Source organism: Taeniopygia guttata, chromosome 7 (assembly GCF_048771995.1).
Source record: "Taeniopygia guttata chromosome 7, bTaeGut7.mat, whole genome shotgun sequence".
NCBI lineage: Eukaryota > Metazoa > Chordata > Aves > Passeriformes > Estrildidae > Taeniopygia > Taeniopygia guttata.
In genome coordinates this window covers 12,792,406-12,809,723 of record NC_133032.1, presented here as the reverse complement: position 1 = coordinate 12,809,723, position 17,318 = coordinate 12,792,406, and the positions used below count along the sequence as shown (strand labels likewise).

General features: G+C 37.0%; 1 protein-coding gene across 3 annotated transcripts in view; it reads left to right on the top strand.

Moving 5' to 3' along the window:
• Positions 1-17,318, top strand: part of DPP4 (dipeptidyl peptidase 4) — an 82,876-nt gene that overhangs the window by 11,644 nt on the left and 53,914 nt on the right. For all 3 annotated transcript variants that reach the window (XR_012056961.1, XR_012056960.1, XM_030278373.4), the window contains exons 8-20: positions 929-1,049; positions 1,456-1,616; positions 3,443-3,546; positions 6,932-7,061; positions 7,207-7,251; positions 10,245-10,349; positions 10,452-10,519; positions 10,705-10,758; positions 11,219-11,343; positions 12,217-12,264; positions 12,733-12,831; positions 14,821-14,890; positions 16,452-16,646. Coding sequence is in view for 1 of the 3 variants with exons in the window: in XM_030278373.4 (XP_030134233.4) it covers positions 929-1,049; positions 1,456-1,616; positions 3,443-3,546; positions 6,932-7,061; positions 7,207-7,251; positions 10,245-10,349; positions 10,452-10,519; positions 10,705-10,758; positions 11,219-11,343; positions 12,217-12,264; positions 12,733-12,831; positions 14,821-14,890; positions 16,452-16,646 (1,325 nt within the window). In the remaining 2 variants the exon portion in view is untranslated. The remainder of the gene's footprint in view (positions 1-928; positions 1,050-1,455; positions 1,617-3,442; positions 3,547-6,931; positions 7,062-7,206; positions 7,252-10,244; positions 10,350-10,451; positions 10,520-10,704; positions 10,759-11,218; positions 11,344-12,216; positions 12,265-12,732; positions 12,832-14,820; positions 14,891-16,451; positions 16,647-17,318) is intronic.

Below are 17,318 nucleotides of genomic sequence, written 5' to 3'. Positions count from 1 at the left end.
AGGAACTTTGTGTTTTTACAATTGCAGACAGTAGCTCATCCCTTTCAAAGACAGCAGCATTACATCTGTCTGTTTAATCATCATTGTGTGATTTTTGTCTCCTAATTACACAATAGTTGATGAAGTTTTACTTGATGGATGCATGTAGTGGGATTTGAGGATTAAAATCTGGTTTGTACTCTTTCCCACTGTTGTTTTCTTCCTCCCTCTCCTCCAGTCCATGTCAGTGGTGCCAAGCACCACATTTGCAAGGCTTGTGCCTTCCTTGTGTGAGCGTTAGTCTGCCACAGGAGAATGTGGTGTTCATTTATTGTTATTGCCTAGTGAATTTATATGTCAATTATAAAGACCAGCAACAGAAGCAAAGCAAGTGGAAAAGAGTTTCTGCATCTTGGAGCAAAGCTCTGGAATAAATCTCTGTTGTTCAGTTATTGGAGATGAAAACCAGGGGTGGTTAGAGGGGCAGGCAGGTGCCAAAAATTAGAGTTCTGAGTGCTGCTGAAGAAATGTACTATCTCTAAAGGTCTGTTGGCAGCACTGAGGCCCCAGTGAATGTTTGGTTTAGCAAAGCCCTGATAGTTTTCTTTCAGAGACAAGTTGGTGGAAAACAACCGCTGATGAAGGAAAATAAGTTTGTATTAGGGAGAAAATGGAATTGCAAGATTTTCAAAACGCTATACAATAGTCATGTCATATTTCATATTTTATTTGGTTTTTTGCATCTAGGCCTGAAGTTATGGTGCTCACCCTGATCTGTACTAGTATTTGTATTAGTAATACCAAGTTTGTTAAGTATCAAGGTTGTTAGGTGAAATGCAATTTTTAAAGATGCTTTTTGTCATCTGTTGTAAATTGCCCAGAAGATGAAATAAAGAAAGGAGGTAGGATTTATTGTAATAGTAATTGTTACCACAATGATGTTTTGCAGGCATATGTTTGGAATAATAATGTTTATGTAAAAGCTTCACCAACAGCAGAAGCTGTGCAAATCACTCAAAATGGAGAAGAAAACAAAATTTTCAATGGAATACCAGACTGGGTTTATGAAGGTAACTACATCAAGCAAGTTTTACTTTCCATTATTATGTGAAAACTTTGTTTTATTGTAATTATTATCTCATTCCTTACCACTGAAAAATTCAAATTAATCAAACTCTGTATTTTAGAAGAAACATGCATCCTTATCTGGGTTTCATACCTGGCTAGTGTGAGGATCTAAGAATATATATGAGTTTGCCTAGTTTGCATTGTGTCACTGGAAATTTTAGTGTGAATTAGTTTCACATGATAGATTATAAATATTGATCTAATGTCTTATTTCAGAACCCCAACAGTCTGCATTTTAATATTTGAACTTCAATTAAAAAAATGCTATTAAAAACTAACGAGACTAGCTCCTAGGATAGAAGACCCAACTTATCAATTATAACTTAAATACATTTGCATCTCTTTCAGAGGAAATGTTTGGCACCCATTCTGCTCTGTGGTGGTCTCCAAATGGCAATTTTTTGGCATATGCATCCTTTAATGATAAAGAAGTTCCTGTTATAGAGTACTCCTTTTATTCTGAAGACACCTTGCAGTATCCAAAGACCATTAAAATCCCATATCCCAAGGTCTGTGTTATTTATTAAACATGTTTGTTCTGCAGTTTCATTAAGAGAGTAGTCTCATTTAATCAGTTCCTGCTAATGAAAATATTGTCTGTCTCTCCTCAACAGCTTGCTGTGATTACTCTTTCTGAAGTCAACAGCATCTGGCAATGTTAAAGTATTTTATTATCTCCAGGGGAAAGAAAAAAGAGGGGAAAAAAAGTATGATTTAAGGTTTTGTTGTTTCACTATAAAATTTAGAGGTAGTGAGTACGTGTTGAGATAAAAAAGCTCTCAGGGAGCTAAGTTGGTACAAAGCATTAGGCAGATATACATTAGGTTAGGGTTGTGCATGGTATTGATAATGGAATCTTCTTCAGCTAATACAGCATTTTCAGTTTCCTGTATTGAGAGGAAGAGGAGGAATCTGCTCAGGAGTTTCTTTGCCAAAACTTGAAGCTATTCCAATTTTAGCTGTAAGAGTGAAAGCTTAAGTGCAAGGTGCTCCTCCTTCCCCCTCCTCTCCATGTGACCTAATGCCCACTGCTGGCACAGTTGGCACTGGGCTGAATGGGGTGGGAGTCAGAGTGCTCTAGTGGGTTCCTCCATGTGCTCCATGTGGAGAGGGTTTCGTGTTTAATACAAGACTTACCTGTTATTTGATGTTACACATATTTTAATTTACCTGAGCAATGCACTTAAGACATAAAGCAGGTACAAATTACACTTAGAGTACAACAATTGCAATACCCTGCTGAGTGTCAATACAAACGTGTTCTCATAGCTCCATATACACTCACCATCACAGTGCTGGGCATCCCCATTGCTGAGAAGGAATAGATGGGTTGAAATCATCTCAAGTCCATCATTTTAGTTCTTTCTGTTCACCCCTGGGTTTTTGTACTCTTGTGTTGGATTAAGGCATCAACGTGCCCCACCCCAATCCAGAATGGTCTGGCCATCCCAGGGAGATACTTTCACTCTTGATTAATTGGAGAAGACAGATGATACAGCCAGTTTATTGCTCATCTGGAATGGCTGCCTGGTGGAAAAATTGCCCTCTTTGTGCCAAGCTCAGGTTTCTCTGCCGCAGCTGTGGTCACTCCCTACCCTTCCCAAAGGTCCTGGAGCACGTGGCTTTGCCTGTGCCCTTGGAGCCTCCCCAGAGGCATCACCGACAGCTCTGTCCTGAGCATGGCCCCTGAGAAGAGACACATATGTAGAATGCATTGCCAATCTAAATTACAGATTTTATTACAAGCCCCTTTTGTTTGGAATATTGCTGACTTCTGGAGGTGGATCAAGTGTAGCTGCCGAACTGTTACCATGAGGACTTGGCTGGTTACTACAAGAGAAACAGCCCCTCCTGACACAGCTCTTTGCTGTCAGCAGCATTGCATTAGAGACAGTGCAGTGCTGCCGTCACAGCTTTGATCGGGATGTAGGCAGCTGTGATATGATCAGTTCATTTAAGGTGCTGCTTCCACGGAGAAGCATTTTCCTGTGTGTTAGCAAGGGATTTGATTCTCTCTAGGGACTGTGTGTGGTATGTAGGACGAGATCTGGTCAAATACAGCAAGCCCTGTGATTGGTTCTAAATGTAGTTTAGTGGTTCTAAATGTTCTAAATGTGTTCCTTCTTACCTAGGAACACATAACACTTCTGTGTGAAAAATACAAAGGATAATTTATGTATCAATCATAAAACTGCATTTAGGAATTTGTCTTTTCACATGTTTGCAGTTGGTTGGTTTTACCTTTCTGTCTGTAGTAACTTACTCATCTATAATTTCAAGCACTTCACAAAGAATATTCTCTCTTCAAAAGTACAATGAAAAATTTTATTTTTAGGCAGGAGCTCCAAATCCAACTGTACAATTCTTTATCGTGGATACCACATCGCTTCCAGCTTCCAGCCCTGTTGAAATTGTTCCACCTGCAGAAATAGAATCAAGGTGAGAAATTTTGATTAAATTTTGATTAAATATTTGATTGTTTCTTTTGATGGGAGAGATGGAGCTTTTATATGCAACCTCCCTGTATTCAGTGTATATGGCAGTTTTTCCCTGTAATGTGGCTCTGGTAGCAACAAGATTTACCAGAGAAAATCTGCACAGAGATTATCCTCCTAGTGATTATATATAGATGGCATATTCCATGTATGTTATATTCAGAATGTGACAAGTTCTTGGCTCATCACATTCAGTGGAGTCTAACTATGGTGAAGTCATTTCACAGTACAACTTTAATATGAGCAAGTTTTCGTATAATCAAATTATAATATATGTATTTCTATTCACTGGAGAAAAAAAAACCCAACAAAACAAAACCTTAATGGTAAGTGAAGATTTGATTTCATTGGAAGCAGACTCCTTGCTAAGGCAAGGTATCATGGTTGTCTTCAGATTTATACTTAAAATGTTTGTTTTCTTTGGGAAGATGGTGAAAATCAGCACCTCTCAGAGTAAATGGAAAATTGTATTCCTCAAAATGCCACTGGAAATGCACAACATGATATAAATGTATTTTGTAAAGAGCAGCTACATCAATTTAAAGTGCATGCACACAATTTGGTATCCCAAATCTTGGGTTTTGTTTTTTTCTTTTTAACAGTATTGTGGAAATGTTTTAGAGGTTTGCACTTACAAACATGATGGGTATGAAAGCACAGGTTATACTGATATACTAGAAAAAAACAAAGGTCTGTTAGCTTATGCATAAAACCAGCATTTTATAGGTGGGGGCCAAAAAGCTCTAACTGGAAAATCAGCACTCTTCCATTTCAGCCTCACCACAGTGTAACATCCATGTGTTAACAGAGATGCAATTTCTTATGAATATGTTATTCTTTATCCTTCCCTTACAATCACACTGCAATAGCTGCATGTTAGATAGCTGTTTTGCCTTGTTTTCCTCCAGAATTCCAATGCCTCAGAATTAAAAACCCTTTACATTTTGCTCAGTACTGATTAAGATCTTTGCTGCCTTAGAGGTTTTTTTTTTACCTTTTATTAATACCTTAAGGAAGTTGATATGAGCAGAATAACCATCAGCTTCCTTCCAGGCTCACACCCATCTGGCTAACAGAGGTGTGCATTACATGGAGTTCATCCATTCTTAAATTGATTTGCCGCCCAGTCAGGATTAATACAAATATAAATCTTGAACGATGAATTCAAGGATCAAAATTCACTCTTTTTCCCAATGGCTAATCCAAATAATGGTCAAGTCTCACCATGTGTCCTGCAAAAGTTGAGGTGGCCAGAATGAGTCTTGGGGAAGTTTGCAAGAGCAAAGGTACATGAGTAGGAAAAGGTGAGCAATGTGCAGTGTTGCTGTTGGGTAGGCTTTTTTTCTGGAAGTGCAAAGTATTGAATATTTACATTGTATTTGTAGGTACACCACTGTATGACAAGAAAGGTTAGTTTTTGTGATGGAAAATTCTATTTTTACTTCCACTGATCTAAATTTTGAGCAAAACTGAGTTTGAGCTGGTGGCATACCTCACTCCACCTACCTGGTTGGGGATGTTGAGGGGCAGTGCCTCCTCAAATGGTTGCCTGCTACAGCACTCTCCAAAGCTTGGATGAGCACCAATTTCACCCCTACATGTGAAGGGGGCACAGCTCACTTATGTTGCAGAGGAAGAGTTTTATTTGTCAAGAAAAACTGCCAGAATCTGGAATGGCAGTGCTTTGCCATATGATGGTACTTGAAACCTGACACTCTGCTTGAATGGCCAGCATGAAATCTATCCAGCATTTAAACACTGGTTTTGGCACCATGGATGCAGGGGGCTCCTGTTAGCCAGCAGGAGGATGAAGGGAATTGATCCTTCTTGTCTGAAATTATCTGTCCTTGAATAAGCTGACTTCTGAGTAGAGTAGTTGCAGGGTATCCCATTTCAGCAGCAAATGAGGAAGGGCAGTGCAAAACTACTGTACTTTATACTTGAGTTAATTGCAGCTTAGTTAACCTTTTATGTTTTGTTGAGTGCTGAAGGTGCATTCCCATTCTCACAGGGGAGATAGTTATTGTAATAGCTTGATAAATAATATTTGTTTTGTTTGTTTTCCTTGTAATGTTCATCTTGTCTGATTAATAATTTATAGTCACCAGAATTGTTAACGACTCTCACTTTCAAGGAATGAAAAGTGTGGGACTAATTCCCCTTATACAAAACAAGGGAAACCACTATTATAAGTACAAGAAGAATGGGTTTTTTTGTTGTTTTTTTTTTTTTTTTCCCACAAACAAGCTCCTGCAGACTCAATGGCAGTAGCAATTAAATGACCTGCTGACATCCAGTCAAATATAAATGCAGAAATAGACCTTTTCCCGACATGAATTTGAAACGATAAGGTAGAAATAAATCTGAATGGTTTTTTATGGCAACCTGACATATTTTTAATCCATCCACACTAATTGTAGTGTTTCCTTCCCCAAACTGCAGTGATCAGAAAGATACTCTTATTAAAAAACTTCCCACACATTTTTGTTAACTAACTTTGGGGGAAAAGGGAACATGAACTTGGAACTAAGTCAAATGTGCAAATTACGGTTAAAAATGTACACTTGCCTTGGAGGGGAAGTTTGTTTTATTTTAGTTCATAAGGCTTCAAGGAGATAGGAAAGATCTAAAATAAGAAAAGACAGTACATCTAACAGATTGTTATGGTAAACAAAGCCACTAAATTTTTTATGTGGCACATTTTTAAAATTAATATACAGAAATATTCATGAAAATGGGGTGGTTTTTTCTGATACTTCACCCCTCATGTCGGCTGGCTGGTCTTCTGAAGATGAAAGTAAAATATTAAAATAGTCATATCTGGTTCTGGTATGATCTCTCCCTCCACTATAACTAAAGAAATAACCACCAAATTGAAGAAAAGTATCTATCATTCAGAAAATAATTACAAGCAACCAACTTCAGGCAGCTAAGGATAAAATTGCTTAATCTAAGGCATATGCAACTTAGTATTCAGAAGAATTTCCTCTAGATGCACACAGTACAAGATTTATGAACAGCCTGGAGTAGCTATTATTTTATGCATTAGAGAATAGCTGTTAAAATTTAATTGCAGTCTTTCTGGAAGTGGGTTTGTATGAGCCATCTAATTCTTTATTGTATCTCTGAAAATAACCAAGGCATCTACTAGCAGTAAAAGCAATTGATGAAAAAATGGCTCAATTACATTTGCATCATTGTTTATTGTTGAAGAGTAGATTGAAATGAAAATAGCCAGATGAGTCTCATTCAGTGAATTGCTGAATGCAATTGTATGGTATGCTATTATAGAGAGGATTTTAAATATCTTATGTTGTTGCTGTTTTCAGTGATCATTATTTGAGTGTTGTAACATGGGTGACAGATGAAAGGATTTGTCTGCAATGGCTCAGAAGAATTCAGAATTTTTCAGTCCTCACAGTCTGTGACTTTGAAAATGCTACTTGGTCATGTCCAAAGGTAAGAGAAATTAGGAGGGAGAGTTGCAATGGTAGATGAAACTAGAAAGGAGTAGAGTGTATCTGTATGTTTATCTTTGTAGAAATACAGCCTTATGTAAAATAAACATAATTGTTGTGGGATTGTTTGTTTTTCTTATTCTTAGGAAAAACAATTTACTGAAGAAAGTACAACTGGCTGGATTGGCAGAGTGAGTATTCAATTTCTAAAACTGCTAAATGCTAAATAATTCTGATAATTATGAAAATTTCATATGACCCTGTTGCATTTTGCAATGCCTCTTGTGTGTAGGTCCAGTCCTCTCACTTGCTGTGTTTTACATGTACAGGAAAAAATTATCTCAAATGTCACCCCATGCCTGGGATTAAGCTTAATTTTTTTTTGTGGGTAATGGGTTCTGAACTCCCAGGCTGGGCTGACAGTGCAGTATGGCTGGAGCTCTAATCATGCTCTCTGTGACCTGTGCATCTTGTTGACAGGACAAGAGGTTATGGTTTAAATTGAAAGAGTAGGCTCAGATTAGGTGTTAGAAAGAAATTCTTCACTGGGATGGTGGTGAGGCACTGGAACAGGTTGTCCAGAGAAGCTGTAAATACCCCATCTCTGGGAGTGTTTCAGACCAAGTTGGATGGGGCTTTGACCACCCTGGTCTAGTGAGAGGTGTCCCTTCCATGGCAGGGGGGTTGGAACAAGATGAACTTCAAGGTCCCTTCAAACCCACACCATTCTAAGACTCTGATTTTATGTTCAGCTTACCAAAAGCACAGCACCTTTTCCAGCAGCTTCTGACCTGCTGCTTTGGTAGCAGTAGGTAGGGGGGAAATTCAGGAGCCTAGATTCAGAATTCCCTTTGTTCTGAGGAGTTGCCAGCTATTCTGGTTTACCTGCTTTCTAGTCTTCCTACTACCTCCAGAAAGATCTAGGGAATAAAATATATTCAGAAGTGTATTCTGTAACCTTTGAATCATATTGGAGTAAAGGCTAGAGGACAAATGTAATTTTTAGTGTGTCAGGTTGCAACAAACCATTCCAGGTTTTAATTGGGGCTGCTCATTTATTTATTTTTCCCCTGCATGAAATACCCACTGAAGAGAAGTGGGGACAATATGAATGTAACTGGCCAGATTAAAATTTTCATGCACTTCTGCCAAGCCAGCCACTACTGTCTGGATGAGGCTTTCCAAGCTGCCTCTCAGTCCTTTTGTACATGGTAGGGAGTAGGCACCTAATGAACTACACAGAAGATCTGGGGGAAGTGAAGCAGAGATGCGAAAGTTCAGATTTGGAGGGAGAAATGAGTTTCAGAGTTTTTGATGAGAACACAGAGTACACTTTCCACTCCCGCATTTTCCACACACTGATTATGCTTTAGTCACTAATTCACTTTTGAAGTCAAAAATGAAAGTTTAAAGAAATGCAAAGAGGGAGGCAACAGCAGGGATGAAATCATCCGCAGTATGAAGATGAGAGATCAACCCACCTGCTGTCAAATTTGATATGGAAAGGAAGGCCTTAACGCTGACACATTTTGCTTCTCTGCAGCAAAGGCTTCACAATTAGACAATGTGATGATCAAGCTGCAGACTTTGTAAACAGTTGTGCAAAATGAGAGGGCAAAATGCAAGTCTGTGCCACTAAACTAGGTTGTTGGTTTTTTGTTTCTTTTAAAGAGACAACCCACTTCTTAGGAGCTGTTGGAAGAAATTATAATCTCACTGTATGGCTCTTGGATTTGAGAAAGAGCTAGAGAGGAGAGAGGACTAAAGAGGGGATAGGATAGGTATATTTATTTCTTTTTTTTTCCCACCTTCTTAGGGATGATAAAATGATATTTGACTGATAAGGAATATCTATACATTTACAAGATGTATATATGCACATACTTATGTATGGAAAAATTTAAGTAAATTATCTATTTGTGTAGAATACAGACATACAGTCCTCTCTTTGTAACTATAATGTTTTTATGGGTTTGGGGGAGAGGTCTTTTTAGGTTTTTTTGTTGGTGGATTTTGTTTGGAGTTTTTTTGGGGTTTTTTTGTTTTGGTTTGTTTTGGTTTGTTTTTTTTTAATAGGGATGAAATCATGTTTAATTGAAGAATGCTCAGAAGAGCCTGCATTGCTGTATAAGGCTTCAAGGTCATCAGGTGTTAGAGCTTGCCAGTTGAGTTAAAGGGAAGTCACACTTTGAAAAATAAGGGAAAAGCTAGCAAAATATTTGCCAGATTACTTTTTGCAAAAATACTGCTTGGGAACAAGGAGAGGTTATTTGGAGCACACAGTTAGAAAGAAAATTTCTGTCATTGCTTTCTGAATGACCAGAGGCAAATCACTTCAGCTTTGTTTCACCATTTCAAGATGGGCATAACATCTCCAAGGCAGTTACATTGTGTCAGTTCCCTAATTGGCATTTAGATCCTTTGGGCATTTGTCACAGAAATAAGTTTTATTTCATTCAGCTCAATTTCATTCCTCTCTTTTTTCCTACCATATGTAGCACATTCAAATGGCAGTCAATAGAAGAAATTTATTCATTTCTGTCACTCTCAACTGATAAATGGATAATTACTTCATGAAAATATTATTCCAGTTTGATTTCTCTGTTATTCTGTAATCACCTACTTGCTAGCAAAATTTCCTCTTGGAAAGCAGCTTGTGTTCTTTTGAATAGAGCAGGACATTTTTTCTCTGTTAAGCTAAAAATGATATTGAGTTCAAAGAATTTGTTCGCAAATATGTGTTTCAAAATAGAAAATTCAAGAAAAATGTGAATTCGCCAAATTTACAATATTACCGGTTACAGCTGCATTGGATGGAATAACACAATGCCTTTGAAAGAAGATGCATATATTGTTTCCTAAAATTGTGGAAAACTAAGACCACCAAAAGAACTTCACATTCTATGGTGGGGAGGGACCTGGGGGGTGTGGATCACTGGTGGGACTAGTGCTCAAGAAATTCTGCTGCTTAAGGAGCAGGAAAATATTTAAAGTGTTTTTATTTTAAGAGTGATGGCTACAGGTTCTACCTACTAAGTCAGAAGGCAAAAATGTTTGCAGTACGTTCATTGATGCCTGGCTATAAGCACTGAGAGTCCTAGTTAGAGATATTAAAACCTAAATTTATCACTTAGGATCTGGAGTTTTGTTTTTTGCTTTAATAGACATCTCTCTTATGTTCAAGTTTCAGCCATCTGTCCCTCACTTTGCACCCGACAATTCTTCCTACTACAAAGTCTTCAGCGACACAGCAGGTTACAAGCACATCCATTACATAAATGGCTCACAGGTGAGCAATATTGTCTAGGACAGTCACTGCTGGCTTCTGTTCCTCCTGGGGATCAAGGAGTTTCATGTTCTACTTCTTGCCTTGCCTTTTCCCCTGCTCCAGGTTCCAGTAGCTATTACTTCAGGAAATTGGGAAGTAATCAGCATAGAAGCTGTAACCAATAAATTTTTGTAAGTATCTATAAATAAGGTACCTCTTCCTATCATAAGGGCTGGTAAAAAGGGTCTAAGCAAGCACAGAGAGAGAAGTAGAAGGTTTTTAACTTATTAAAAATCTGATTTAAACATGTCAGATAAAATTTTTAAATATTGTACTGTAAATATTTTACTAAAACCAGTATGTTTTGCTTTTATAGATACTACATCAGTAACGAAAATAATAAAATGCCAGGAGGAAGAAATCTTTATAAGTAAGAAATTTTTTTCTGCAGTATGAATAAAATTTTTGTTAATGAAAAAAAAGAAGCTTTAAGAAGAATCACTGAAAACTTAAAGATTCGTATGTTCAGCCTAATGTGGGATCATCTTTAAGATATTTAATGAAAATCAGTGTAAGAGTATAAACTGCAAAAATAACCTAAATATTTTTCTATAAATTTAGTTAATAAAGGGAAATTGTGAGAAGAAACAACCAATCCTCAAGCAAAAAAAAAACCCTAAAAATAACCGTCATGCTTTTTTTCCTATTACTATAATTTCAGTATTAATTGAACTCAAAAGCTGAAACTGTTTTCTCTAGTTTTTGAATCAGTTTCTATCATTTCTGAATTTTAACATTTTTCATTTGGCCATCTTACTTAAAAAGCATATACTGGTTTAGCATAGCTTAAAAAAAAAATATCTCTGAGATAAAGCTCATTTCCTTTGCAGAGTGCTCTTGGAAAGCAGTCCAAAATTTACTAAATGTGTTAGCTGTAATCTGGATCAAGAAAGATGCCAGTATTATTCTGTGTCCTTCAGCAAAGACACGCAGTATTATCAGCTAAATTGTCTCGGTGAGTATATCCCGAATTAATTGACATAAACATGACTCACTGATTAGTTGGGTGGTGAAGTTCACTTCGTCAGGATCTTGATATGTACTGTGTAACAATGATATGTGTTGATAACATTGGATAAATGTATTGGCAGTGGGAAAACATACTGCCTCCTAGGCTCAAAAGTACCTTGACAAAAATTACTGGGATAAAACTTGTTAGTTCTATCTGTCAGTGGACCTGAAAGAGCTGCAAAACACTCCTGTCCACTGTGCATCTCCTCGAGAGATGTATGGGGAGCTCTGCCTACAGAGGGAATTCAGAGGCTCTGAAAGTGTGACAAGCAACAGACTGAGTAAAGAGCAGTGCTCTATGTATGAGAATAAAATTAAAATAGTGCTGGTCAAGAAAAAAAACCCAAGTAATGTAATCATAAGGTAAGTGGTGGGGCTGTCTGTCTCTGACCTGTACATGCTCCTGCTACGTAGTACAAGGGTTAAATTAATCAAAGGCCGGGAAAAATAAAATCGTCTCCAAATTACTTTAAATTGAAATGTATGCTGTTTTTTAACATGCCAAGATCTTCCTTAATCCATGGGCTAGAAGGACAGGCAGCAGGCGGAATTTTCTGTCAGATGGTAAAAATGGTCGAAGGCAGCTGCTGTGGTCCCTGTGACAAGGCTTCCTGATGGCCAAACCATTGTCCACAGCCGAGGCATAGGCTTTGCTAAAGAGGGGAAATTCTGTTCTTCAGTACCTCACAGTCGTGTGGTTCATCTCTGAGACAGTCTGAACATTTTGTGGGACCCTGTGGCTTGAATTTGGGCTGTGTTACAAGGACTGTGTTTCAAGCCAGCATGCAAACATGAAGGTTTTGTGCTCTGTTAACAGGTCCTGGCCTGCCCATATCTACCCTGCACAGAAGCACTGATGATGAAGGTATGGGATTGTCTTTAATTTGTATTAAGCCAGAAAATTGCACTGTAAATGTATTCTAATTTTCTTCTCATTGCATAGTATAATAATAAAAATGTCAGTTATAAAGGGTAAATTTAATTTCAAATAATTACCACAAGAATAAATTATAAAGCTTGGCATATATTTATTTAGAGTTTATTTAACATTATTTTACACAGGGCTAGAATACAGTTGTGTATGACTTATTTACTGAATAATTGTTCAGTTTTTCTGAAACAGTATTTAGATGAAAAATAGGGAAAAAAGAACTGAAGGAAAACTATATTGTAAACATTCAATCTGAGAGGAAAAACAACTGCAGTAAACTAAAACTGAAATATAAGTTGTCATCATCTCAGTTTTAATATTTAAAGTGGTTCATAATTAAAGAGTAGTGCATTTGAAAAAAAGTCTTTTTAGTTTTTGAATCTTACTTGCTCTGTTATTTAGTCCTCAGGTATTTGGAAAATAACACAGAACTGGAAAATTCATTGAAAGATATTCAGATGCCTTCAAAAAAATTTGGCTCCCTTAGTATAGGTGGATACAGTAAGTTCAAAAATGTCTTTTACCTTTCCCCTCCCACTCCCACCCTTTTCACCAAGTGGTTCAAGGTCTTCTGCTGAGGAGCACGACAGGACAGATGGGTGTAATGGGAATTCTTGCAGTTATTCAGAACTTAGAGGCAAGATGGGGTTTTTTTTGGACATTTCCTGACATTATTTTCTGAAATCCCAAAATGTTCTTATCTAAAATGTGCTTTTCCTATAGTATGGTATTGTCATGTTTTCATGATGAAATGGCTTAACTCCTTTTTCCTTTATAATACACTAGAAACCAGAAGTCTCTAACAGTGCATTAAATAAATAAGAGAAATGAGGTTGGGGCACAAACCCAAAGCTCTTTTACACTGCTGAATTTAAATTACATTATAAATTCAAGTAGGTCTTTCTGATTTACAGGTGCAAGTCCCGTTAGTTTATGTTAGCAGGTTGGGAGAGTGGAGAAGTTCAGTTACTATGAGAAAACAGACACAGTCTAAATGAAAAATCTTGAAAAAACATTTAAGCAACATTTAAACTCTGTCACCTTTGACTTTGTATGGGGGTCTGAATAGATTGAATAGATTTGGATTGAATAGTCATTCTTGAAACCACATTCATTCTCTGAGACTGCATAAACCCTAGTACAGACCAGAACAAAATGCTGGAAAGTGAACTGTTAATGCCTTGTGAGTGGTACCCCTCAGAATTTGGGTAGAGAAATGTTCTTGTGTGCTCTTAGGCTGAGCAGCATCATAGAGCCCAGCAGTGGGAGGCCTGGTACCTGTCTGAACTGTACTTGCTCCAGCCTTTGCTACTAGCTTTTCTCTTCATGACAAACTTCCTCCTGTTAAAATGAGCAGATATTCTTAATGGAATCCCATTTTACAAACTGTATTGTGTTAGGTCAGTCTTTGCTAACTGTTCTTTTTGATGCCTCCCTTCTTTCACTGCTACCTTATTTTTATAATAACTCTATCTTTGTGTTTTCTGTCTTTTATTTCTGTCACATTTTTACTAGGGTTAAAGATGAAATCTTCCAGGCAAGATGGAGATTTAAAGATGTTCTTCATGCTATCAGTTGTATATTCTTTTTTTTTTTTAAATTCCTCTTTGTTCTTACTACTTCATGTCTTCAGGGTAAAAGCTTTTGGGTAAGGGGAATCTATTTTTAATATCAAAAATAGGAGAAGCAAATCCATTTATGTAGTCCTACTTAAAGCTTCAAGTCTACTCACATATCCATGTAGGTTATTAGAGAAGAAATCCACCCCTGTAACTATAGAGTCTGCAAAATTTAAAATTAGTATTTTAATTATGTTCAATTTATATTCTTTATGTTTCAGTGTTCTGATGCCTTGCATATTTGTATCTGGGCAAATTTCTGTAAGATTTGCATTCTGACTATTACTGCAGTGCAGTCCGTCAGCATTGCAGCATCAGTTCACTTAAAATTCATAAGGGAACAATTGAGTCATTCAGTTTGCAAAACTTAAAGGGTGTGCCTTTAAAATGTTCAGCTCACAGCCAACTTGGGTAGGACGAATAACATGAATGGAACTGGAATCAATATTGCTTCAAAAATAATAGATACTTGGATATGTTTCTGGCATGCTTTACAAACTGTCAAGCAAAGTCTATCTGGCAGGTTCAAAATAATATAGAATTTCTTTTCTCTGCTGGGAGAGAAATTTTATTTTTGAACCTGAGTTAGATTTACTACTGTAGAAGCACAACAAGTTTCACATATAAGCTTATAATGATGTCATGAAATGGCATATTGAGTCCCCAGATTTTATTATTTCTGTTAGTTTAATTGTAAAACATTTTAAAAATTACTAGCTAGGAACTTCTACATGTATATATTAAGACAGTCCAGTTGAAACTGCTCTATAATTTTTAGGGGGTGGCTCAAATGTGGTCTTGTATGAATTGTAATGCATGTCAAGTAATTTCACTAGAGAGCTGACCTAAGTCAAACTCTTTTCACTTTTAGACCTGTGGTATCAAATGATTCTGCCTCCCAATTTTGATCAATCAAAGAAGCATCCTCTGCTCCTTGATGTGTAAGTTTTCAACCACATGGCAGTGTTGTGTTAATAATCACTTTCATCTACTTCAAATGTTCTTAATAAGGAAACACGAAACTTGAATGTTTTCTAATTACTTCTTGAAGTAGTTTTAAGATGGAATGAAAAATAGGGGTTTATCCCAATACATGGTGGATTCCTGTGCCCTAAGATGATGTAATGCTTAATGAGCACATGCTCTGGCACTGAGGCAGATATATTCTACAGCCAGGATGTTTGTGTTAGCTTACCTCTTTCTCTGCTTGTGACATTTCTTAGGCGTAATCCTTGATGAAATCACAATCCAAAATGAAACCTTGAATAAACCTTGTATTCTAAAGCTGAAGCAGTGTGTGTAATGTTGCACATTTTCTGTGATATTTGAGTGTCATCAGTGTTGACCAACATTATCCTGTGGTCAGGATTGCATTTATTGTGTATTTTTTTCATAAATACAAGCCCATAAGCATGTGCTGATTGGTCTGGCCTTCCTCAGGCACTTCTGTTCATCCTGGTATGTTTTCTTCTAAATGCAAATTACTGAATTTTAGCTATGCATTAATAGAAAAATGTTAAGGTACTCCTTTCTTTACAAATAGGTGACTCTATGGGGAAAATGGCTGTTAGTTGTTAGGTATAGTTTTATATAATGCAATTTGGTAGCATTTTTTGATGTGCCATTGAACATTCAACATTTTAATTAACAGCCACTGCTCTTGGCTTCTTAAGCCAAGTTTAGTTATGATACGATTTTCACTGACTTACCTGGACCTTTGTCAGGATCACCTGTAGTTCACAGTGATCTTAGTATCAGAAATTGTTTTGGAAGTATATGGATCTATAGCTTGAATTAAATTCCCAGTAGTTTTTTTCTGTGCTTTTAAAATTGATAAAAGTGGGCTATAGGAGCCATTCTTCTATTTCTTGCTCTGTTGAACAGTGGCTAGAGAAGTGCACTGCACAGAATTTTACCATCAAGGCACTCAGAGTATGTATCAAGTGATCAGGTGCTTCTGAAATATTTTAAAGTAAAAAGTTACAATGATAGTTTTGCTTCCTTTTTATCAGCCTGCATAAGAAGTAGTTCAGGCTGATGAGACATAGAAAATGGTATTTTTCATTTTTTCCAGTTGAAGGCTATTCATTGAATTCAGACTTAAACCAAATAAATCATAGGTGAATGGAACAGAAATAGAGAACATCACTTTGAAACTTGGATAACTAGATATGCCAAAAAAAAAAGAAAACTTGGTTTGGATTTCTGATAAGCTGCCTTAAGTCAACATAATGAAAGTTTCTTTTTACAGCAGAAAGAAGTAAAACAAACAAAAAATTATCCAGTCTGCTTTCTTGATTAACAGCTGAAGTTTCAAAAAAGCATATTGCTTTTAGTGGCACCTTGGAGTCAGTCAGTGATGCTTTTCTTGTTTCCTCAGTTTAATTTGAGAGTTTATCCTGTTTTAAAGGCCAAAATTGTCAGCAGTAATTACATTTCAAATGCTTGATGTGAGAATATGTGGAGAGTAAATGCCTGGATTTTGTGACATGATTCCCCTAGGTATGCAGGACCCTGTAGTCAGAAAGTGGACCAAGCCTTCCGGATCAGCTGGGCGACCTACCTGGCGAGCACGGAGCGCGTCATCGTGGCCAGCTTCGACGGCCGCGGCAGCGGCTACCAGGGCGATCGAATCATGCACGCAATAAACCGCAGGCTGGGAACATATGAAGTGGAAGATCAGATAGCAGCAGCCAGGTGAGCTACAGGGAAAGGTCAACACCTGCTCCTTCTTTTATGTGCTTACTGGGGGGAAAAAACGTGAAGTTTTCAAATCGTCATCTTGAAAATACTGGCAAAAAGGAACTACATTCTGCTTAATTTTGTACACTGAAGTGTGGCATTCGTATGCCAACCATCATTTTATGTTTAAAAAGAGAGGAGAGTTAATGCTGTAATACCAATTAACCATATCTCTGATTTTATGGAGATGATTTTATAGAGATGGTATGTGTCATATTAGTAGAAGAACACGCTACCAGGGAACTTGGAGATGGAGGTTTTACTTTAATCTTTTTGCAAGTTTCTGCTGTCACAGAATTATGAGAAATACTTAGCCTTTAAATCATAGTTCACATTTGTCACTTGGTTTATGCTTGTAGAACCTCACTAAAACAAACAATCCCAGTATAGGTCTCTCAGAATTGCAATGAAGTATGATCTTATAGGGTTTTTTATGTGTGATTTTCAAATGTTAAGGAGTTTAAACAAATAGAATTTCACTATCTTTTTGATTTTTTTTTTAATGGTGACTGTATTTTCATGTGTTGGTCTGTTTCTTACTGCTGCAAGTTGATTTTTGTGCATCTTTAAAAAAATACAAGGCAGATAGTGAATTTAACCTAATAAAATACAAATGTCAGCGAGTGT